This window comes from Podarcis bocagei (genome assembly GCF_964188305.1).
Source record: "Podarcis bocagei genome assembly, chromosome: 8".
Taxonomy (NCBI): Eukaryota; Metazoa; Chordata; class Lepidosauria; order Squamata; family Lacertidae; genus Podarcis; species Podarcis bocagei.
The window spans coordinates 32336813-32360651 of record NC_138133.1 but is presented as its reverse complement, the minus strand read 5'-3'; the positions used below and the strand labels follow the sequence as shown (position 1 = coordinate 32360651).

Below are 23839 nucleotides of genomic sequence, written 5' to 3'. Positions count from 1 at the left end.
ATCAATTTGATTTAATTAATTTTTATAATGAAATATTTTTAGATTGTGTGATTATTTGATTGATTATTTTATTGTTGTTAGCCGCCCTGAGCCCGGCTTTGGCTGGGGAGGGCGGGATATAAATAAAATTTATTATTATTATTATTATTATTTGTTTAAGCAAGCCTATCCAGACATGCAGAAGTTGTCATGTGTTTAACCATGTGTTACAGCTTATTATTGATTTCAGGTTTCTTTTTTTTGAATGTATGAATATTTTAAATATTTGTTTTTAACTGTTTTTTACTGACCATTTTACTGTTTTATTCTTTTTGTAAAGCACTTTTATTAGAATCAAAGGCGATATAACTGCTGTGAAATAAACAAACGAGCATTAAGCCTAACAATATTACAAACCTTATATATATTATCTTCTTCTTCTCATATTGTATGCATATGAGGGCCTGAAAATTTCATCAAGCATTTAAAATGATAATTCTACCGCTGCAAGTGTATGAGCTACCAGAAAAGCCGTATTTTAAAAATCCATTAAGAACCCTTCATTTGAAAAGCATTACGATCTATTGGATCAGTGATCTGTAAATGAAGAAGGATCAGCAAAAGGACTGTAATTAATCTGAAGGTGCTTGTCAAAAATTGCTTGTTAATATTACATGCTGATGATGAGCATTAGTAGAAAGTGAGCTGTGCAGCACTGCTGAGGAAATGCACTGTCTGAAAAAGTGCACTTGCCAAAATTTAGATATACAAAACACAAGGGATATTGTGCACCCAAAAGCCTCACATGATTATTTGTTACTATATAAATTTCAATTGATGATGAGTTATACATTAATTCATTAAGAATGTATTTCATCCTTCTTTACAGAAAGTGGGGCAGCTTCCAACTTCTACACGTTGTGAAAATATTTAAAATGTAATAAATTACAAAAATGCTCCGTGCCAAAATGGTCAAAATACAACAAATGCTTCAATTCCATTCAATGGGAAGCCTAACGTCTGTTTTGCTAGAGGCAGCTTAGCATAAGAGAACCATTCTGGGGAAACGAAGACATGAGTTTATTTATGGGATGTCCACAAATAAATCCATTATGGGAGAACAGACCTAGGTAAAGAGGTTTTAAGCTCTTTTTAAAATACGTATGTGGCAGTAGCATAATCAGTAACTCAAATACTGATATGTACTGCAGTCACTGGCTGGCTACTCTGTTGCTGCCATCTCCTTCTCTTGTTGGGGAACAAAGAGTTTGAGATGGGAAGATGTAGTGTTGTTTCCATCTTGGACCCTTGGCTGCAGGTTGCTCTGTCCCAGTAGGTTGAAGGAGATGGCGGTCTAGGAACAAGGGGGCAGTTGAGCAAAGAGTGCAGGCACTGGAGACCCATTAGAATCGCCCATCCCAGAAGGATGTCTGAGTGTCATTGGGTAGTTTTCACACTGCCATGTCTGGGGTTCCTGTTGATGTTTTTAGCTATGTTGTGGAATTCAAAGATGAGGTGGGTGCTTCAATATAAGCAACTACAGTATCTTCCTGTATAGGCTGCCTGGGCTGGAAGCTGGGGACACTGTGCTGTTGTGTTTCTGTATTTATCTCAATGGCATATTCCATAAGATGCCGCTTAGTTTGGGGGGCCCACATGGCATTTGTTCACTATCTACATAAACTGATCAGTGAGGTCATCCAGAAATTTAGAGTGTGGTTATCCAATATGTGGCCTACATCTTATTTTTATTTGATTTTGATGAGGTGGTAGACCAGGGTTTGAGATTCCTAATGAGTCAGATGAAAAGCAATATACTGAAACTCAGTTCAGGTAAGAAAGAAGTGCTGCTAGTCAGTTGTTCACCTGTCAGTCTGATGAAACTCAATCTGTTCTGGATGGGGTTGGGCCCCCTGCTAAATGGGCAAAATACTTATACAGTAAATTAAAAAGTGATTGTGCTTTTGTACAGAACCATGTACAGAAGCAGAAGTATGGCCAGCAGCACTATCCAGCTCCGAAATGAATACTTCATTCAAAGCTGTAGCATCATTATTAAAAGGCCTAGTTGAGCAACACAAGAGCAGTCAACTATAATGCTGAAACTCTGACAGCTAACAAAATAATTAAAGATTTTCACCACCATTCTTAAGTTGCTTAAACTGATTTATGTCAGTGAAGTGAATACAAAAAAGCGACATTCAGATCTAGGATATTTTTTCAACTGTTGTTACCAGATATTACATATTATAAAAATGGTGGATAAATGCAACATATAAATGCTTCGGGGGGGACTGATCATTTGCTCATTCCTGCAGTTGCAGGAATGAGCAAATGATCAGTCCCCCAAAGCATTTTCACTTCACCGCATTCACAAATATTTCATAGAAACTGTTTTTAGAGAAATGGGAACATGGAATTTAGAGTACTGTGGAAGCTTCTCCTGTTTCTCTGGTGTTATGTTCAGTGCTACAATGCCCAACCTCAGCTCTTGATCATGACTCATGTGTATGTTTGCAGCTAGGTTTTTGAATTTCATCATTACAGCCAGGTGGAGGAAGAAGAAAAAATGGTGGGACTACTGAACGGACCCATAGATATTCTATTAATACAACATATTAGTGCTAGAAACTGCAGGCGCCTGATGTAATGTTTTGCTTTTGCAATGCCTGTGATGAGATGTCTATATGGGAATAGCTATACAGGAAGGTCATAGTTGGCTGCCTCTAGGAGATGAGACACTACAAATAAAGACCTCCCTATATACAGTAGCAAAGAGAAATGAGTTTTACAGATGTGACCAGCTTCAAATATCCAAAATGTGCCCCTGCTCCCAGCAGACCTAGACTATATGTTGGAAATATTTTCTCATGCTGTCTGGCAACTCTTAGTTACTGGGTTTACTACATGAAGAGGTAGAATTTTAATACAATTTTAATAAAAATAATTATGTTAAAAAAGCTTGGATTTCAAACTTTTATCATTAAAAAAAAATAAAAGCTAATGGAGAACTCCTTAAGTTGGACTAATATATACTCAATAACCAGCTGTCAAATTTGGATATTAAATAATTTTATGCATATTTTGTGCTATGACTGCTCAATTGAATACATTTCTACATAAGTCAATGTCTGCATGTGCTCAGCAGCTTTGCTGGGTTATTTGACAGCAAGATGCTATTGTAACAATAGCTGCCAACTTTCAACACTCCAAAGATTAATGAGTCAGCTTTAATCTTTGAATATATGCAGTTCCATACAAAGCAGTATAAATTAAAATAATGGATACTTTGATGCTTTGTTTGAAGAAAATACAATATTGCCAATCATACTGTAAAATTATAGTGGCAATAAATAAAATAACTGTCCCAATCAATCTAACAATGAATAAAATATTTTTTTAGAAGTGATGTAATAAAACAAACTTTAGTATCACTCCTGGTCATTTGCTACATGTTATCACATGGTAGAGATCCACAGCCCGTGTGGGCTGTGGGAGTTTATTGGAGTAGTTACCTTAGAAAAGTTTTTTTTCTGCTTCAGAATCTATAGGTAAAGAAAAATGGGCTAAATTCAGTTGCATGCATGAAGCCTTAAGCGGAGTCCTGAATTTGAAGTACCTGGGATCAATATGCTCAGTTTTAAGTGTCATTAGAGAAAACATGGTTCTGGTTAATTATTGGTGCAGCAATTAAGAGTTCTACAAATATCACTGCAACTGGAAGTGTTCAAAGCCATTTTTACATATGGTTTGGGGAATATTAAAATCTATTCATTCAGCTTTTCTGCAATCTCTATTTTCCTCCTTTAGCACATCTTTGACTCCCTTTTGGTTTAAAGGTCCAAGCATCGTCCTAGCCAATTATAGGTTTTAGAATGTATTTTTATGTCATGTGTGAATTAGATTGTATTAATACAAGTATATGCTTTGATAGAAAGTGGTTTAAAATATTTTTAAAAATAAGCTTATTTACTTTATTTCTATTCCATTGCTAACTCTGAGGAGTTTAGGACAAGAGGTATCTATTTTTTTCCAGCTGGTCTACCACCCCACCCTTTCAAGGCTTGAGTGATTACATATTAATTACAACAGACCATTCTTGCCCAGACCATATTGTTCCTGCTCCTAGAGAAACAATTTACAACAATCCTACTTTTATCACTAAAGGCCAAATTATGAGTAGTCATTGGGAAAATGCAACTATTAAAGTTCCTAGAGCATGATCTCCGTCTTTTTTTAACAGTAGTATGGTTTTTGGCGAAGATGGCTACTTCCTTTTCCAAAATCTGTTGCATCTTTAAAATCTTGAAAAGCTGAGAAATAATTTAGATCACTACAAGCATTTTCAATTCTTTTCATACAACAATGCTAACTCGTTCAGTGACTTCTTCAGAAAAAAGAGAGGTACATACATATAGTCAACAGCACTATCTGCTGTTGACTAGTCAACAGATCTGCTCAGAATTCTCATTGTTAATAGTGCATACTTCCAGATAGGAAAGTAGCCTAAAATAATTATGTCAGACATTCCATAAAAGGACAATCAGTACAATTTTCGGTAAATAGTCTGTTCACAGTTCTCAATAATTGAATTGCTCATTTCACGTTGCCTGCTGTAAATATTTCTTAGATAAGAACAGGATTCTGTTTGTTACAGCCAATGGAAAACACTTTCAAAAAGACTTCTACTGTTGTCAAAATAATTCATGCCATTATGGAAAAGGATTCTGAACTAGAGCCATAAATTGTAATAATTTGCTAAAGTTAATTCCTTGGATTAACACACAAAAGCCATCCTATCCCATACACAGTAAATATAAAAGCAACTTTAGAGAGTATTATCCTGTTATATTATTGCAGCTTGCAGGTTTTTTTGCACTCAGTGTCAACTATCCTGAAAAGAAACATTGAAGAAGATTTCAATGAAATACATTCCAAAAAATCTATATATAGTTATTCAGGCGTAACTTGAAATAGATTAGAAGCCCACTGGATAAACCACATCAAAGCAACTGTTGGCACATACAAATTCTGAAGATACAGAAGGATTATTTTCTTTTCTACCTTAATTGTGATGTTGCAGGTTAACTGCTGAAAACCAGGGTGGCAGGAGCTTTTTATTTCTTTATTATGCATTAGACTTACTTTTCTTTAAGGAAATCCACTACCCTTTTGAAGTCCGCCACACAGTATTCCCTCTTCATGTCCATGAGTACGCTATCAGAGGCACTTTGAACTGGTACATGAAGAAATGCATAGACTCTTGGATGGTTGAGAATTTTTGCCATTTCCTAGAAGATTAAAAATGAAAACAATAACATTTTTACCACATCCTGATAGGCACAGCATTGCCTCCATTCATCACCAGCATGCAGAATGTAATATTAACCAGCATTACAACACACATTCATGAGATGATGCACTGGAGTACTCAACATTTTATTTATGATGAAATCACATGCACCTGCAATGGATCACCGATGAATACGTGAAACAAATTTACTGAAAAGCATCATGTCTGAGATGGAGTAAAGGAATATGGAAGTTTTTAGGTGCTTCATTGTAAAGGCCTATCCCCCCCCCCCCCAAGTCAACACTTGATAACACAGCCATTAAGTATACACATGTGTGAACTAGCCCTCCTCCAATTCTGTTACCTCTTCTGTTTTCACAATTTCCTGCTGGCAATTTCCCCTTACCAAAATTGAGGCCTAGGTAAAGAACATGAATATCTCTTCATTTTACTGGAGCCATAATTTGACTTGCTGTCTGCTGATATGAGGTTAGATTTGTCCTGGGATTTTTGTAAAATACAAAATAAAAATCCCAGTTTCAAACTTGTACTAAATTGGGTGGTTTAATTTAAATTTTTTTTACTACTCAGTTATTTTTCCTGATGCCTAGAAATAGTCTCCTTTCTACCTCCTTAGTCTTTCTTGTACTTCTATAAATTATACTGTGAGACAGCAGATAACACCTCAAAATTTCAGTGCTTCTGTAAGTCCATAAGCCAACTGAGGCAAGGTCCAAGCATGCATTATTTGCTTATTTGCATTTCTTCTCCACCTCATAACATAACTTGTTTTGAATGACATATATCATGACCAGGATCCTCACAACTATTTTTACGTACACAAGAGGCCTTTGAACTTGCATTTCTCAGGCAGCAGATGGGTTATATCATGACAAACCATTGTCAAATTTGAGGGAACTTTCCAAATCACTGGGAATAACCCAAGCCCTCAGAAGTTGCTAACACAGCACTGGATGCTAACCAGCAAATGGAAAGTTGAAACACATAAGGACTTATGAGCACAGCCAACTGGGAGATTCTTCCTGTATCTAGTATGTTCCATTCAATACAATACAAGGTGTTAACAAATGAAGCCACGGAAGATGGTTTAGGACACAGAGAGTTACAGCCAACCAGGTCACTGTGTGAGCAGAACAGCTTCCATGAGTGTGGTGAAAGTCCTCTCCCTCTCACCTATATCCTACGTCGTAAAATTAGTCCTAGCTTTATTACAATAACCAGGTTATAAAACCTGGCACAGAACGAACATCTAAAGCTGGGGGTTCCCAATTTTATTTTTATTGGTCTTTTCAGAGACTGGAGGTGTCAAGTGAACCTTCACACACAAATATTGTAGTATTATTTTACTATATGGCTTTCTAGGATTGATACATCATAAAAAACCTTGCTGTAGAAAGTTTAACTGCTCTAAAAAAATTAATCCGGAAAAATAACTCTTCTTCCTCCTTCCATGTAATTTGTATTTACATCACCACGTTAGATGCATTCTAAAGTCGAACAAAAGTACTATCTTGTTCTTACACAATTTAATTTAATGTAAAAAGCCAAAAAAGCTACAGATATCAACACGTTTCAGCATAATTTTATGATGTTTTCTGGGATATGTTCTTATTAAGCTTCTTTTCCCTCATTCTCTCATTTAAAAATTATATACAAAATATGCATTCAAAAAACAAAAACAAAACCCTGATACTAATGAATCAAATTGCATTACTGCAGATTATTCAGATGATGTCGTAAAGCAGAAAAATGTGTCAGGTCATCTGTCAAGGAACACAAAAGATTTTATGCATTCAAGTCAAATGACAGATTTGTAATAGCAGAGGTGGTGGCTGATAGGACTTTAATTAGCCATCAGAATATAAATACCTCATATACTGATATCTCATTTGGTTATTAATGAATATACAAATATTAAAAGAAAAACTGTCGACAGTTAATTATGCAAGGTATACATTTGCTCTGTGTTAATAGCATTATCTTTTGGCCCTGGTGTCCTGAGCCAATAGCAATTATAAAGATATGCTGCTGCTGCTGCTGCTGCTGCTGCTGCTGCTTCTTCTTCTTCTTCTTCTTCTTCTTCTTCTTCTTCTTCTTCTTCTTCTTCTTCTTCTTCTTCTTCGCAAAAGCAGATAATTTTATTCTTTGTAAAACTGTGTTTTTCAGTGATACTTACATTTGCTACCAAAAATCTACAGACTCAATTAATGTTGATCATCCTCCTGCTGCTAATCCATGAACAAAATTAGCCTTAGCTCCAAAGATTTGCCACAGGCAGATGGCATTTATAAGTGACTGACAGAGGACTTGACACCGAGCACAAGATTTATGAGTGGAAAAGTCTGCATTCAAATATCTCACCCCCCACACTATCTCTCATGGAATAATAGGAATTAAAGAGAACACTTGTGATGGATTTTAATTGCTGTAGGCTGCTTTGGGATCCAATTTTAGTTGAAAAGAAAGAAATGCTAGGGCTGAATCAGGGTTGCATAAGTGGGACTCTACTCATCAGCAGGGCTTTTCTGGCCCCTCTTCTCTCACAATCAACTACACACTCACAAAGCTGTACCAGAGCACTGAGGAACTCTCTTGAATGGCATGGGATGTGGTCCTCTGCTTGTGCAAACTGCCTAAGCCCTACTGGTACAGTTCAGCTGGTAGAGCATGAGACTCATAAACTCAGGGTCGTGGGTTCAAGACCCACGCTGGGCAAAAGACTCCTGCATTACACAAGGTTGGACTAGATGACCCTCGTGGTCCCTTCCAACTCTACAGTTCTATGGTTCTACTGCTGTTCATTCCCCACCACCACCAGTACCACATCTCACATTGTGCTGGAGGGTTCCCTAACTCTCAGGGGTTGCTGGGAACTGCAACAGGGAAGAGGGGATAGGACCCCACCCCCTGTCCGCTGTGCAAGCAAAATTCTGCTCATGAAAAACCTGAATCTGTACCATGCTAAACCATTGTATGATAAAAACAACCACCCTGCAATCTAAGAAGAGAGTTCAAAAAACCTACAAATTCACTTCTGCTCCAAAAGGCATGGGAATTGTAAATTAAAGCACCGCCCTTAACTTGCCCACCATCAGTAAAGAGGCTGACAGTCTTAGATATGTGTTCGCTTACAACTAAGCCGCCATGCATACACACTACGCCTTGATCTTTCAGCAACAGTAAAGCTAGCACTGCATAAAAATTTAATAAGAATTTTCTTACATACTGAAATTCCCATTGGAAAGAATGGATGCAACAGCAACCTCCATTTGGAAAGAAATCCTATTGCTGGTCACAGATCAAATGAAGCGACTCTGGGAGAATACAGAGGAGCAGCATCTTTGGGACTGGCAGGGGTGGAAGATGGCGTGGAAAGGGGAAGGCACCACAGAGAATGGGGGTGGTGGGTGAAATGACAGAATACAGGGACTGGGTACAATGGCCAAGAAATAGGTGGAATGATAGGACTATGGCCCCATCCATCAGTCAGTAAAAGAGAACCTGCTCTGCTGTTGGCTTCCTTTTTCCCCTCCCCACTCCCTTTTCCTTCAGTATTGCGTTTGTTAAAATGTGAGGCTCCATCAAGGCCTGCCTCTCTGCATGTAGGAAAGTAGCATGTCTCAGGTAAGATTTCAGCTCTACTGTCATGTGAATTATCCAGGGGAAGCAAGGTTTGTTTTTTTATGAAGGAGAATTCAAGCATGGAGTTCCCCCACTTGGTACTGTCTAGAAATGGCTGTGTTTTGGGGTATTTCCAAACATGGTAGCTTCATGAACATGGCTAAGATGAAGATCAGGAAAGACTACAGGGCTTGCTAAACCACACTAAGGAATGGTTAACTGATAGCACAGAAATAATACAATTGTGATGAAATCAACTCAACACATTTCTCAAAGGTGGCAAATTCTGTTAACACTGCAAAATATATTTCTATCACTCGTTAAATACATTTCACATCGTCTAAACAACTTCACAGTGTGGAATATTGAAGTATTTATTGTGTTATAAGAAGAGAGAGAGAGAGGAGAAAATTAGTGGTTGTACAACAATACGTTTTTAAGTGCTGTGTCAGAGCATGTCTGGAGAAGTGAAAGAGCAAAGAAATGCTATTGTAACTTGCTGTACCATTGGCATTTTGTGGGCATTCAAATGAAGGGGATGGGGGAAGCACCATACAGGACTCGACTCTACGGCTGGTGTATCACTGAAACATCCTGAATTAATAATGATGATAAAATCCACAGATGGCATATGGTGGGGTTCGAACTAGACTCAGTCTGACAGGTAACATGGAAGGCTATGCATCTCATCTCATCTTGTGAAATTAAGCATTTAAATGGCACTAGCAGATGTGAGCGGCCTTTAAATTTACCTATATACCTTCACACTCAAACACAAGGTGCAGTACAGACAGGAACATTGTGAAAATGTTTAAAAAGGCTCATGTCAACTGATTTCTGAAGCAACAGCAAAGCAAGCAGCATTTAGAGCCAGATTTATCAACGGCATAATTTCACTGCTTTAGTTTACTTGCTACTTACACTGACAAACAGGGGCCTTAGAAGTGTTTACCACACAAGCATACATACAGCAGAATATCCAAAATTTCAACTAAGGGGAAAAAACAACCATAGAAGAAACTCATATACAAGCCCAGTGCTCAAATTCTGGCACTCTTTGGCTCACTAATTCTGATCCTGACAATGTAGCCTCTATATAATGAAGGGAGACAATCTCCACATAGTCTCTCCCACAGCTCAGTGGAAAGAGCCCTCTGATCTGCAAATTAGTGGAGATGATTTCTCTGTAACTACTCTCATCTCTCCGCTGGAAAAACCCTCCTCCAGCTCCTGATGGAGATGATGTCACTGCAGTGCTCCAGAAGAACTTATTATACTGTTCATCAAGTCAGAAAGCTGCAGACAATCAAGGTGGAAGGCAAAAGAAACACAGTGGATACCAATTTATTTATTTTTAAGTTGCCACTTTAGTTTTTCTAAACGTTGCTTCTCTATCCATTCTCCATTGCTGGTTCTAATAGCCTTGGCTTTCACCAATGTTGGCCATCGATGCGATCTCTCAAAATCATTTCTAAGAACAAATGAAGTGCACCAGCTGTTCTTGAATGATTGTGAGTGGCAAGTATTGGTGTGAAGCAACAGGAAACGATGGAGATGCATGTTAACAAGAGCTGTGGAAGCATTCTTACCAAGGAAGTTGCAGGCAACTTTTAGAGAACAAAGCTTTTATTTAGTAGGCCCAAGAAATTTAGGTTCTAGCCCTGTCTTCAAGTACCGTATGTCCATTAACTCAGTGTTTCCCAACCGGTGTTCCGCGGCACACTAGTGTGCCGCCAGACGTTGCCTGGTGTGCCGTGGGAGGGAGGCGGGCGAGTCGGGCGGCGAGAGGTGGGGCGGCGGCAGCGAGGAGAAGCCGCCCAGCGCGGGGCTCTCGCCGTCTGCCTGCCTGGCTGCCTGCGTGGCGCTGACGTCACGGGGCTGTAACGTGCCCCACATAGGCACACGCGGGGCGGCGAGCTCCCTCCCTCCCACATCCCATCGCCGGCTCTGCACCAGGAGGTAGAGCTCGGCGAAGTCGCCGCGCTGGAAGGCCAGCAGCGCGCGCGCCTTGGCCAGGCTCTCGCCCGCCTGCGCCTCCAGGTACGGTGCCTCGGCGTCGGGCGGCAGCGAGCCCAGGAAGCGGCCCAGCCGGCCGGGGTCGCCTGCCTGCAGCAGCGCCTTGCACACGCACGAGACCTGCTCCAGCGAGAAGCGCGGCGAGCGCGGAGGATCGGGCGCGGCGGAGGCCAGCCCCGCGCTTGGAGAGGACGCAGCAGCCGTCGCCAAACCCGATCCTCCTCCGCCTGCTCCGCCACCATCCTCTGGCTCTCGGCCGGGAGGAGCCTGCGGTGACGGGGCGGGCGCCGAAGTTGGCAGAAGTTGGCGCGCCTCCTCGGCAGCGCCTTCGTCCTCCTCCTCCTGCCTCTGCTCTCCTCCGGCGGCGGGGGCGCGCCGCCCTCCCCGGCCGGGGGGCTCGGCGGGGCCCGCGGGGCAGGAGGCCATGTTCGCGGCGCGCGGGATCGCGGCCCCCCTCGCCCGCCTCCGGCCCGCTCCCCTCCCCCTGCGCGCTGCCCTAGCCGTGCGGGTCTCCTCCCCCTGCGCCGCCGTCCCCTTTCCACATCCTAGGAGCCGCGGTCCGCCTTCCGCCCCCGGGCCGCGGCGCGGCTCCCAGCCCGGGCTGGCCTCCGCCTCCTGGGACGCGCGCCCACCCCCGCGGCCCCCCAAACTTCAGAGCAACTCTCCAGACGCTTCTCCCCCGCCTCGGTCTCCCTCCTTTCCACTTCTCTTCCCCCCTTCCTTCCCTCTTTCTTTCTCTTTCTCTCCCACCCGCCTTTCCTTCTATTAACTTTCCTTTCCCCTTCCCATGTAGAACAGTCCCTGCAAATAAAAACCTAGCATATTTGGAAGAGGGATGCTAGCCTAACCATTACCTTCTATGCTGTTACTATTTTTTTATTTTTTTTTACATAAGTAAAAAGTGACCTTTCCCCATCTGGTATGGTGGTGTGCCTCGAGATTTTTTTCATGAAACAAGTGTGCCTTTGCCCCAAGGTGGTTGGGAAACACTGCATTAACTGACCTGGATGAATTGTAAAGCCATGAAAATCATGCTGACTTTTCTTCAGTTCATAAAACTAAATCATGCTAAAAAGAACAAATTTAAAATACTCCATATTGTGGCTATACAATAGGAATAAGCTGCCTACTGTATCCTGCAATCTGAGCTAAGCTTTGCCTTGAGGATTTCTTGCAAGACCTTAGGCTGAGCTATTTAACAGCTCAGATGTAGGAAAGCTCATCTTCCATACTTCGCAAAGAATTCGAGGTCTTGAAAAGCATTTTGCTTTGATGTAACACCTCAGGTTCTGCAGGGCTTACTTTGTTCTAAAGGGGCTCCTCTGGTAAAATCAAAGTGCTCTAAATCACGTTTTCTGAACTTTGTAAACATGCTCAGCCTTATGTAAATTAATTAGCAAAATGCTATGCAAACTGAACACTAACTCAGTAAAAGCTCAAGCTATGCAGACTACAGGTTCTCTTTGATACAACAAACTCAGTTCCTGGTAGCTTTAATTCCGAAGAAAACTGTTTTGGGCAATTCCAGGCAGATGACCTGTTCTGAGCAAGTTTGTCTCCATATTAGAGTTCAAAGCAAAATAGAGTGAGCTAAACTTTAAAAATACAGGGAGTTTCCTATTCAAATTCCTCATTGGCAAGAACTGAAGAACGTAGTGACATTATCTCTCTGCGTGCTGTCGGAAGCAAACTGTGAAATCCAATATTTACCCCCAGAAGTACAGTGTCATCTAGAAGTAGATGACTTTAAAGAAGTAGATGAATTTAAAATATACATGACAAAGAAGTAAGATCCTGTTCACGTGTTGCTTTCCAGAAAGGAAACTTGACACATGATGGATACAATCTTATGTTTTTACCACTATGAGGACAAAACAAAAACTAAACCAGGCTGTATAGGGGAGGCTTTTACAGTCAAACCTCAGTTGTCAAACGTAATCTGTTCCGGAAGCCCCCTTGGCTTCCGAAACATTCGGCAACCAAGGCATGGCTTCTGATTGGTTGCAAGAGCTTCTTGCACTCAAGTGGAAGCCATGTTGGATGTTCGGCTTCCAAAAAACGTTCAAAAACCAGAGCATTTACTTCGGTGTATTCGGTGTTCGGGAGCCAAAATGTTCGAAAACGGAGCCGTTCGACAACCAAGCTTTGACTGTATCAAGCTGTACTGCATTAACACAAATACCATACAGCTTCTAGTTTACATTTTCCTCATGGAAAGGGGTGGGCACATGCTTGTGACACAGGATGGGTTTTCTCTGAAGAAAACCATTACTGAAGTTGCCCTTAACGCACTTGCGACACAAAATTCTGTGAAAGTATGAGCTCCTTTGACAATGTTATTTCATAAAAACATACTAGTGTACAAATTCTGTTCATAATCTGATAGGCAAAAGAATTCTAAAATAATTTTGAGATAATCATCTATGAAGGCAAACTGTTATAACTTCCCATCTGAGCCAGAAATCTGCTATTAGTTATTTTGGACCCTATCATCACAGCATGCAATTAATGTCAAGAATTCACTCCATTGCTTTATATATTTATCATCACCCAGGTACCTCTTTCTTATCACCACTACTTGAAACAAAAGCAAAGGTTGTTCTGGTTAAGAATGACGATTTCAGAAGTAGTCACCACCCCTCCAACTCTCCCTCCCTCTAAACCTGTACACAATGCACACCACTGAGGAATTTATAATTTCAACTGGCCCTAAAGGCCAGATGGGGAAGGCATCTGTGATCGCTAGTTCAACTTTGAAGCACTACTCCCCAGACTGGAAGAAAATAGACAGACTAAATCACATGGCAGTAAAAAACAACAACCCCAAAATGATGTGGTAGAATTATCAAAAATATTTGGAAGCTTTTACACAAATTCACTGATCAAACCTGCATGGTACTTGAAATAAAATAAAAATAAAAATAAAAATACAGCATTATCTGTACGAACACCAAACCAAATATTTCACTATATTTATAAAAGTGCCAAAAAAGCCTCTTAAACCTTTAAAAAATATTGCTTGAGATCTAAAGGTTCAAGAACAAAGGGCTAAAGTCCACATATGGTGCTGCTACTGTATGACACAGAATTAAATTATGCTAACTAATTCTGATAAGCACCTCCAAGCATCTCACACCCACACAAAAACCCTTAGTAATTATTTTTTGTTGGGGGGGGGGGAGTTAAAATAGCATAGATAAAGAAAAAGCAAAATATTCTAAGGTATGTTCTTGCTTATGATAACTCATACAAGGTCAACATTAGCGCTGGTTATTACATGTCTTTTAAATCCCAATGAATAGTTCACAATAACTGTAGACTATTCAGAACTGCAGAGTATAGATCTTAACCAAGGAATCTAATCCTGGATGCTTAGGTCTAATTCTTTAAAAAAACATATGGGAGAGATAGCTTTGATCTGCTTGTACACAGCAAGAATGCTACCTCTGCAAAGCAAGGAGTGTGTGAGTCAAAGTTTGATTACGAAATGTATTTTATCTTTCATGTAGTATATATTGCTTGATAATTTGCTGGTGAACAACTACTTCCATAGGGGTCCACATTTAAAAGTTGAACATTTGAAGTTTAATTTCTGTGCATTTACACTAGACAAATTGACTCCTGATGTTATCCTGCCTTGGGTTTAATGAAGTAAATTTAGTCATGACATAATCCCAGTTTTCGCTACAGATAATACTTGTCGCCGTAAGACTTTATTTCACACAGGGTGCAAAATCAGCTTGTTCAGTCACCAGTGATTCCCCTTTTAAAAGTTACCTCCAGATGCTCTAAAATATAGGGAGGGTTCGTCATGCCAAGTCTTAGCATTGCTCCTTCAGGGATTACTTCAACCAGCTTCCATAGGAGAGTAGGGAGGTCTGTGCCAATGTCTCTTCCGTAAGCCCCTGTGTCTTCACTGGTCAGCCATATCTCGCATACCCCTTCTGTCAATAAGAGAAAGAGCAAGATAATTAACAAATCTGCTTTTGAGCTTGTTATTTGATCATACAGCTGCTCACTCTTTTTAATGCACTATTTCATAAACTAAACTATTATGCCGCCAGTCTGGTCATTCAATTGCAAAGAAAGAGAGGTATATCCCTTGGGTAGTAGTGGATTACTGAGTTCATTTTATGAGCATCAGAGTGCTACAACAATGCTGTAAATTATTGCTTTGGAGTGATTAACATTCACAGCCAGTGACTAATGTGAGACGCCTTTTTAATGCAACTCAGACAGGAGTAAGATTGCACTTCTATCACTAAGACTTTCTGGCTTATTAAACCATGAGCAAGTACTATATAGTGCTGGTCAAACTGCTAACAGTTAGCTGACTTACTGCCTAGTTAACAGCCTGTAAAAGGCAAAGTAGCTAAGTCTCAAACAGGCCAAACTGCTGACTATACTGATCATCCCTTATAGGGAAGCAACTGTTACAAACCAAAACCTTTACATGGTATTTACAAGGCTATATTAAACTTGACTACTTTAAAAACAACAACAACCAGTCAGTATGATATGGAGAAATATTCACCTCAAGAAAATGCTTCTTCAAGCAGCTCATGTATGACTGAGGTTGCAGGAAATCATATTATTTTACTTGCAGCTTAAAAGAATATGATTCTTGAACATACCGTATTTTTCGCCCTATAGGACGCACTTTCCCCCCTCCAAAAATGAAGGGGAAATGTGTGTGCGTCCTATGGGGCGAATGCAGGCCTTCACTGAAGCCTGGAGAGCCCCACCGCCAGACCCACAAGCTCGGGGGACAGCGGGGAGGCGCAGCGCGCCTTTCCCGCTGTCCCCCGACTTGGTTGGAATGCTGGCGGGGGGGAGAAGCCTGCTCCTCCCCGTCGCCAGCCCCGCAAACTGGGGGACAGCGGGAGGCGCAGCGTGTCTTTCCCACTATCCCCCGACTTGGTTAGAAGGCTGGCGGGGGGAGAAGCCTGCTCCTCCCCGTCACCAGCCCCGCAAACTTGGGTGAAGCGGGAGGCGCAGCGCGCCTTTCCCGCTGTCCCCCGACTTGGTTAGAAGGCTGGCGGAGGGCTTCCCCCTCCTCCAGCCCTGCAAGCTCCCAGAGCCATGCCAAAGCTGCACGCAGCTTCGGCATCGCTCTGGGTCCTGTTCTGGGGCCTCCGCGCCTGGGGGAGGGGGAAATAATTTTTTCCCCTTTATTCCCCCCCCCCAAATCTAGGTGCGTCCTATGGGCCGGTGCGTCCTATAGGGCGAAAAATACGGTAAATTATTTACCGTATTTTTTGCTCTATAAGACTCACTTTTTCCCTCCTAAAAAGTAAGGGGGGATGTGTGTGCGTCTTATGGAGCGAACGCAGGCTGCGTAGCTATCCCAGAAGCCAGAACAGCAAGAGGGATTGCTGCTTTCACTGCGTAGTGATCCCTCTTGCTGTTCTGGCCTCTGAGATTCAGAATATTTCTTTTCTTGTTTTCCTCCTCCAAAAACTAGGTGCATCTTGTGGTCTGGTGCGTCTTATAGAGCGAAAAATACGGTATATCTTCCCTTACAAGAAATGACTGTTAGACTGCAAGCTTATTTTAGTTATAAAACTCTGTAAACCACCATGCAGAATGAGCGGTGGAAAAAAGGCCCCCATTGAGGTCACCATGTTATTTAAGAAGAAATCCTAAATATGGAAAGACAGAATAATTTACACCACCTTAAATTAAACCGGCATAAAGTACGCCATATCCAAACTCTGTCCAGGAGCAAGTCTACTGTTGGCTGAGCCATCCTAAACCTGGCAGAGGGAAGACAAGCCTTTAAAATAGAGTTTGACTTCACCTTTTTTGCCAGAGTGCATTCTGCCATGTTGCTAGGTTACATGACTGAGCTGATTGGAGTTAGGATCCAGCGTTAAGTCCTGCCCCACTATGCTCATTTTTCAGGGCTTATGCCAGTGTCAGTTCTGCCAGTCTCAGCTGAGTGGGATGACTGAGTTAGACCAGTGTTTCTCTGGCTGAGCTAGAGCTGGGGGTTTATACCAGCATAGCCCAGCTGAGCTGGGAAAATGCTGGCACTTGTTCCTGGCTTCATAAACTATAGGAAAGATAGGAAAGACTGTCCAAACCCTGGCATGATGTTAGTCCATAAGCTTTCCCTCTTTCCATTTTAATCAATGGAAAATCTCACTTTCCATTTTAATCAATAATGTCACATAAACTATATGAGAGGAAGCACATACATCAAACACCAGTTAAACAAACAATACAAAAATATTTCATAAAGAAAATCACATAAACAGGACATTAACTACTATTTTCCAGTTGCAAGTGTTCATCAAAACAATGTGCAGGCTTTAAAAATGAAGAGTAATCTTCATTATAAATTTCCCAGTCAAATGGTTCCACATTTTTGACCTGTGAAGAGGGTTTCTGGAATGCTGCTTTACTGGTGCCAGATGAGTGTAAAGAAATAGTCACCATGAATAGGAATGAAAACAATATTCACATGGAAAAGAACAGCTTTCTCTGAAATCTGCATAGGTGGGGATCATTAGCCCCCTGGTGGGCTGAAAATTAAATCGTATAAAGAGGAAGCAGCTGCAACAGTAAATTAGCAACAACAGGAATAACTGTCTTTACCGCTCTACCATCAGGGCGTTAAATAACAGGGAAAGTCTATTATTCATCCAAGCACAAATACAAACTTCTAAAGAATCTCCGCTCTACCCAGCCTGTTTTTATATCAAAAACATTAGTTCAATTCAGACACCACAGCAAACAATGTAAAGGAAGTTCAGCTATGATTTAGTGCAGAAGTTGCCAAGCTGTGGCCCTCTGGATGTCCTAGGCTTCCATTTCGCATCACCCTGGACCACTGGCTATGCTAGCTAGGGCTGATGGGAGTTGGAAGACTACAGTACTGCACACCTGGCATAGTACAATATGGAAACAGGCCAGCAATAGTTTGATGTGGGTTGTGTACACCCTGGTGTGTGCTAACTATTTTTCGTTGTGATATAAAAATCAACAAACCAAATCATAACATTATATAACTGTATCAACAGCAAAAGGTTACAATTTGAAAGTATACTACATTAGTAATAAAAGAACATACCACAGTATTTGGGGAAAATCTATAGTCTGTTGGCTTGTCTATGTATGCAAGAAAATTGTGACACACTAAAAAAAACTACTTCTTCCTAGGTTTAACTTCTGCCTTCCTTATCTACTGACTCAGTATGAGTGTAATCACTATTTCACAGGCACCATTTCCTGGGTTATTATTCCTTAAGGATTTTTCAGGGGATTTCCAGCATCATGCCACACAGATTTCATAAGGTATCAACAGACTCAACAGAAAGTCTGTAGATGTAGGCTGTTCTCTCTCCTTTCAAAATTTATCACCAATAATTTGGAATTCAAACACCAATAATTTGGGGGTCAAAACTGCCTTGGTCCCTAGCAGTCGGCACCTATGGTACTGATTGAAATATTAATCTGTAGATGTTTTCCTATATTTTTACTTAGTCTTCTACATCCACAGTCTCCCCTTCCCAGGCTATGGGATACAATGGAATGTCTTCATTTTTTAAAAAATACAAGAGCAGTTCCTAGTAAAACTAATGCCTTTCCATTTCTCATGGGTCATACTAATGTCCAGAAAATACAGATTCTTGATCTGAAGCCATTCTCATTCTTACATTACATTACAACTTGTGATAGAGACACTGGTACTGCACTCTGGGAAAAGTTGGTGATTTCTGAGCACAGAATTTCTATTCCATTTCTTCTGATAAGCTAATAAATACGTATCAGTATTAATGTGTCTAAATAGATGCTGATGAAATGAATGTAGAAACTGAAAAATTTCATTGTCAAAGCCCACAGCTAATCTGTGAAGTTGCAATTGTAGTGGCTAAAGAACACCAAAAAGCATTGACTTGTCCCTTGAAACTTTCATATGAGCATTTGAAATGGTAACAGGCTGGATTCTACTGCAGAGTGGTTTGCTGCATGATGTTACTTTGGCTGAAACCTAGCTCTGACCTTCACCCTCACCCTCATATTCTTATCAATAATTGCCCAGCCACTTTGCCCTTCCTTTTCCAGCAGAGAATTATTTTGGCAGCCTGCCATGTTCTCCAGAACACAGAACTCTCCCCCACCATACCAAACACGTTTTAAAGAAGACCATCTGCCAAGGATAAGCCTGATTTTGAAGTGTTTGTCAAAAATTGCCTGCAGTCTCAAGGATAATTAATCCAAAATTGCCATTCCTGCTCATGCCCATAGAATTCATCAGTGACACAACATTAGCTCTAAGAAGAAGGAAAAGGCAGATATAGACTGGAAAGCTTATGAAATCAAATCCAACTAACAGAAGCTCATTGTTAAGGTTAATCTTACCCCACCTAAATTATTTGGCTTTCAATTAAGTGCATACTCCTAAACTAAAACATAATAATTAAGCAGGTCCTATTTTAGGAATTTAACAAAATTTGGCAAATGTTTCAGATCTAAAGTGTGGAAGCTGCTAATTTTCCAAAAGCAGAAACTTGCTGCATAATTTCTAATAATAAAATAAACACAGCATGCTCACTTAAAAAAAAAAAGACAAGATGAAGAAGGGCTGGAGGAGCAATTTTACTTTTCTGTTTCATAGTGGTCTATCCCTTCAGCCCAAACAGTGTCTTAAAATAGATTTTAAAAAACATAAACAAAGTGAAAAATGGGGGTGCAGTGGGGGACAGAAGGACATTTCTGATCACTTCCTTCTGACACACCTGTTATGGTCGCATTTAATTTCGTGTAATCAACATAACATGCATGAATAAAATCATATTGCATTTCCCTTTAAAGCTATGCACATGTAGGAATATTACACCTTTCCAAGATAATTACACTGTTCTCTGTGCAGTTAAGAGGCTGATTTGCATTCCTTTCCTTTGGATTCAACTAGGCACAGCATTTTCCTACTTTAGATCATTTTTAAAAATTCATTGTGAAACTTATTTCTCCCTATCAAACTCAGAAACCTGGTCCATCAAGTAGGATGCTAATTCCTAAGAGATTAGTCTGAATACTGAGCTCACTGTGGACCTACAATCTGAATTACAAAATTATTTTTCTCCTCCCTCTGAAGTGGGGTAGTAAGACTGACTCAGTCCCAAATAGGACCCTCCTTGCCTCACGCTTCATTAAAATGTCTATCCATAAAAAATAAACTAAAATCGTAAACTGTAGACGCAGGGAGACCACTGTTTAGCTGGGTTGAGGGTACACCCTCTTTCACTTTGCATTTAGGAGAAATGAATACATAGCTTGGCTCTCTCCACAACTATATTAAACACATTATTAATAAATGGTGGCATATTGCTTTTGTTGGCATCAGTAGAACAGAGGAATAATACATGATGGATCCAGAGGACAACTATTTGAAGCAAAGCAGATCAGTGCCAAGAGACTGATAGTTGGACATATGAGTCAGAGAAGATGGGCAAGCATACAAAGGGAAGAATGGACAGGACTTGAGAATGAGAAGAAGCAGAGATCTGGCCAAAACAAAGGAAGGTTGGACAGGTGTGGACAAAATGGCTTATTATGTTTCAACTTAATAAGCAGAGATAAACAAGCCAATTGCCCATGAATACAGCCCCTACACTGCTTTCAGTAAATGCTTTCATCAAGCCATGAAGTTGCTAATTAACCATAGTTTCTCCTTTTGTCCACAATGGAAAACAATGATCACCAGGATCAGAAGATGCCAGAATATTAAACAAACTTCAAATGGTGGTTAACATCCTGGCTTTTTCCTGGTTTCCTAGACACTTCCTGGTTTGATTGCTAGTGCCATAAAGAGAGGGGCAAAGGGACTGCATACCGCAGCTTATTAATGCAATAATGTTTGAATTAGGTCAATGTGCTGGATCCAACCTAAGTCACACTTGGGTCTCACAGAAATCAGTCTCAAAAATTATTCATGACCCAATGATTTTTAGGTGCAAATGACTTAAGCTAGATCCTGTTCAATATCTACATGTGAATCACAAGCAAGTCATTTGACTTTTTGAAAAATAAAAATAAAACAAATCCTATCTCCTCTTAGAGAGACTGGAAAACTATCTAAAAAGTAGAAAAGCCTGAATAATGCATGAAAACAACATACAGTGGTACCTCGCAAGACGAATGCCTCACAAGACAAAAAACTCGCAAGACGAAAGGGTTTTTTGTTTTTTGAGCTGCTTCGCAAGACGATTTTCCCTATGGGCCTGCTTCGCAAGACGGAAACGTCTTGCAAGTTTGTTTCCTTTTTCTTAACACCGTTAATACAGTTGCGACTTGACTTCAAGGAGCAACTCATAGAACGCGGTGTGGTAGCCTTTTTTGAGGTTTTTAAAGACTTTGGTGATTTTTGAAGCTTTTCCAAAGCTTTCCCGACACTGTGCTTCGCAAGATGAAAAAAAATCGCAAGACGACAAAACTCGTGGAACGAATTAATTTCGTCTTGCGAGGCACCACTGTATTCTGTGACTGAAGAAACTAATTGTAAAAGAAAGGGTATTTTAAATATAGGCAGTGCCCTTTTTAAAAAGTATGCTCTCGCTCTCTCTTCTTCAGTAGATAGGTCTGTGGGATCATTAAATGATAAATGGAGCATAGCCTGTTTCTTTTCCCTTACAATGCAAACTATTGTATTTGCTTATAAAAGAGGTCATTCTACCCCTATAGGGACTTCTGCTTTTGTGGCCTAGCAAAGTATAAACTAAGAGCCTTGTCTCACAGTTTGCAGTGATGGACCTTCAGTAGAGTGGAGGGGGATCTATAATGGCTCACTTGATCACTGCAAACAGTATGATAGCAACACTTTACTAACAAAAACAGACCCTAAAGGAAACCCAGACAGACATAGAAGTCTTCATTGTTGTTTTAAGCAGTACCATCTATAATATGCATACACTTAAAAAAGTGGAGCAAGGGTGAGAGAGACTTATTTATGTCATATATCACGATGATAGATTGGAGTCTCAGGCCACTCTAAGGCTGCAGCAAAAGTTGAATAATGGATCAGAAAATGCAACATTTCAAATGGACTAGACATGAAGAGGAGAGGGCTTGATTTTCCTTTCCCCATTCACACATGCATGTACAAAGATTTAGTATTATTACACTAAAACAAACAAGTATCAGTAAAAGCAGCACTATAAAAATCATTAGCGACAGGATAACATACAAACTTCAAGGCAAACTATTCAAAGGGAAAAATTCTTCCTAGGCATGCCCTAGCCTTTGGATGTGCCTAAAATAGTACTTTGCCAATGCCTATCTAGCTCTCTTTTGTTCCCTAACATAATTCTTTGTACTGCTCCACTTCAGGAAGACCAGGTCTAAATACTTTGGATTTAGAATATTCCCTATGGCATTCTCCCTGCCTCACTCAATGACTCTACAAGATGGCTAACTTCTTTCACTACAATAGAGAAACCAAGCTTAATTTTCAGGAAGACATTCACCTCTTGCAGGTTCAAGATAAAATGTCTACCCTCTCCTTCTTGAGAAGGAAGAGCTGCTTGACCAAGAATGCCCCATCCCCAGGTGGTATCAGCACTATCAAAATAGATAGGAGTACAGTGGTACCTAGGGTTAAGAACTTCATTGGTTCTGGAGGTCTGTTCTTAACCTGAAACTGTTCTTAACCTGAAGCACCACTTTAGCTAATGGGGCCTCCCGCTGCCGCTGCACCACTGGCGTGCGATTTCTGTTCTCATCCTGAGGTAAAGTTCTTAACCCCAGGTACTATTTCTGGGTTAGCAGAGTCTGTAACCTGAAGCGTCTGTAACCCGAGGTACCACTGTACATCAAAAGCTTGTTTCCCGCTCATATTTTCCTGTACAGATATTCTTGCAGGTGAATCCAGGCTTACTATTTCAGAAACCCTGGCTTATGTTATGCACATTCAGGGCTCCCCCCCCAAATTGGAACTCACCAGAAGTCAGTTCCAGCACCTCTCAGGTGGGTGCCATTGCCATTTTATTAGTAAGACAGCCTTCCCCAGCTTAATGCCTTCCAAATATTTTGAACTCCAGTTCTGTCAGTCCCAGCTGACTGAGGCTGATGAATGTTGTAGTCCAAAAGCATCAGGAGGGCACCAGGTATGGTAGACTGATTTAAGGCAGGTCTTTTAAACCTGAAAGAGGGACCATAAAATGGTTTTTAAAAAACCCTAAAAAGTCAAATAAAATCATGACACATCTCACACTGATTGGTGTAGAATGTCTGACTATGTACCATTAAAAAGCAACAGTAACATAGTTGCAAACCATTACATGTGTAAGACTAGAATGCATTTGATGGCTTGAGAGGCATATGTAGCATAACAGAATAACCATTTAGTATTGATGGGCAAGATACCAAAACATACTCAAATGTACAGTATTATTGTAGCTAAAACATCAGACACATATTTTTCAGAATTACAGGCAATCTTAACAGTATCATGAACACAGCAGGATATAGGGATGATTAAACTATTTAGTACTAAATAAGAGCTACAAGCAGTTTAAAAAACTTGTTTTCATGGAAACAGATGAAATGGGGTTTCACATTTATGTAATACCAAATTATCATTACACACTATTCATGTAAATATAGACTTATTCGTGCTTTAAAAAATTAATTACTTTTTAAAAAACTGCTTCGATTGGGAATACATACATCCATAGCTGATACATATTTCCTTGTGAATAAGTCCTACTTATTGCCATGACATTTATTCCTAGAGAGTTGAGGACTGTAGTCAATGCTGTCAACTAGCATTTGAATAGATGGATATTAGCCTTGAAAACCAACATTCAATCACAACGTAAGTCAAACAACTGTCAGAGTATTAGTTTATGATAGAGAAAACTATTTGTTACTACCACAGTCTTTCAAACACCTTGCTTTAATTTG

At 40.4% G+C, this 23839-nt stretch overlaps 1 protein-coding gene across 4 annotated transcripts in view; it reads right to left on the bottom strand.

Annotated features, from left to right (window-relative positions):
- Nucleotides 1–23839, bottom strand: part of CDKAL1 (CDKAL1 threonylcarbamoyladenosine tRNA methylthiotransferase) — a 239059-nt gene that overhangs the window by 66405 nt on the left and 148815 nt on the right. For all 4 annotated transcript variants that reach the window (XM_081206418.1, XM_081206417.1, XM_081206419.1 and 1 more), the window contains 2 exons: nt 14708–14874; nt 5125–5270 (listed from right to left, as the gene is read on the bottom strand). In XM_081206418.1, coding sequence (XP_081062544.1) covers nt 5125–5270; nt 14708–14874 — 313 coding nt within the window. The remainder of the gene's footprint in view (nt 1–5124; nt 5271–14707; nt 14875–23839) is intronic.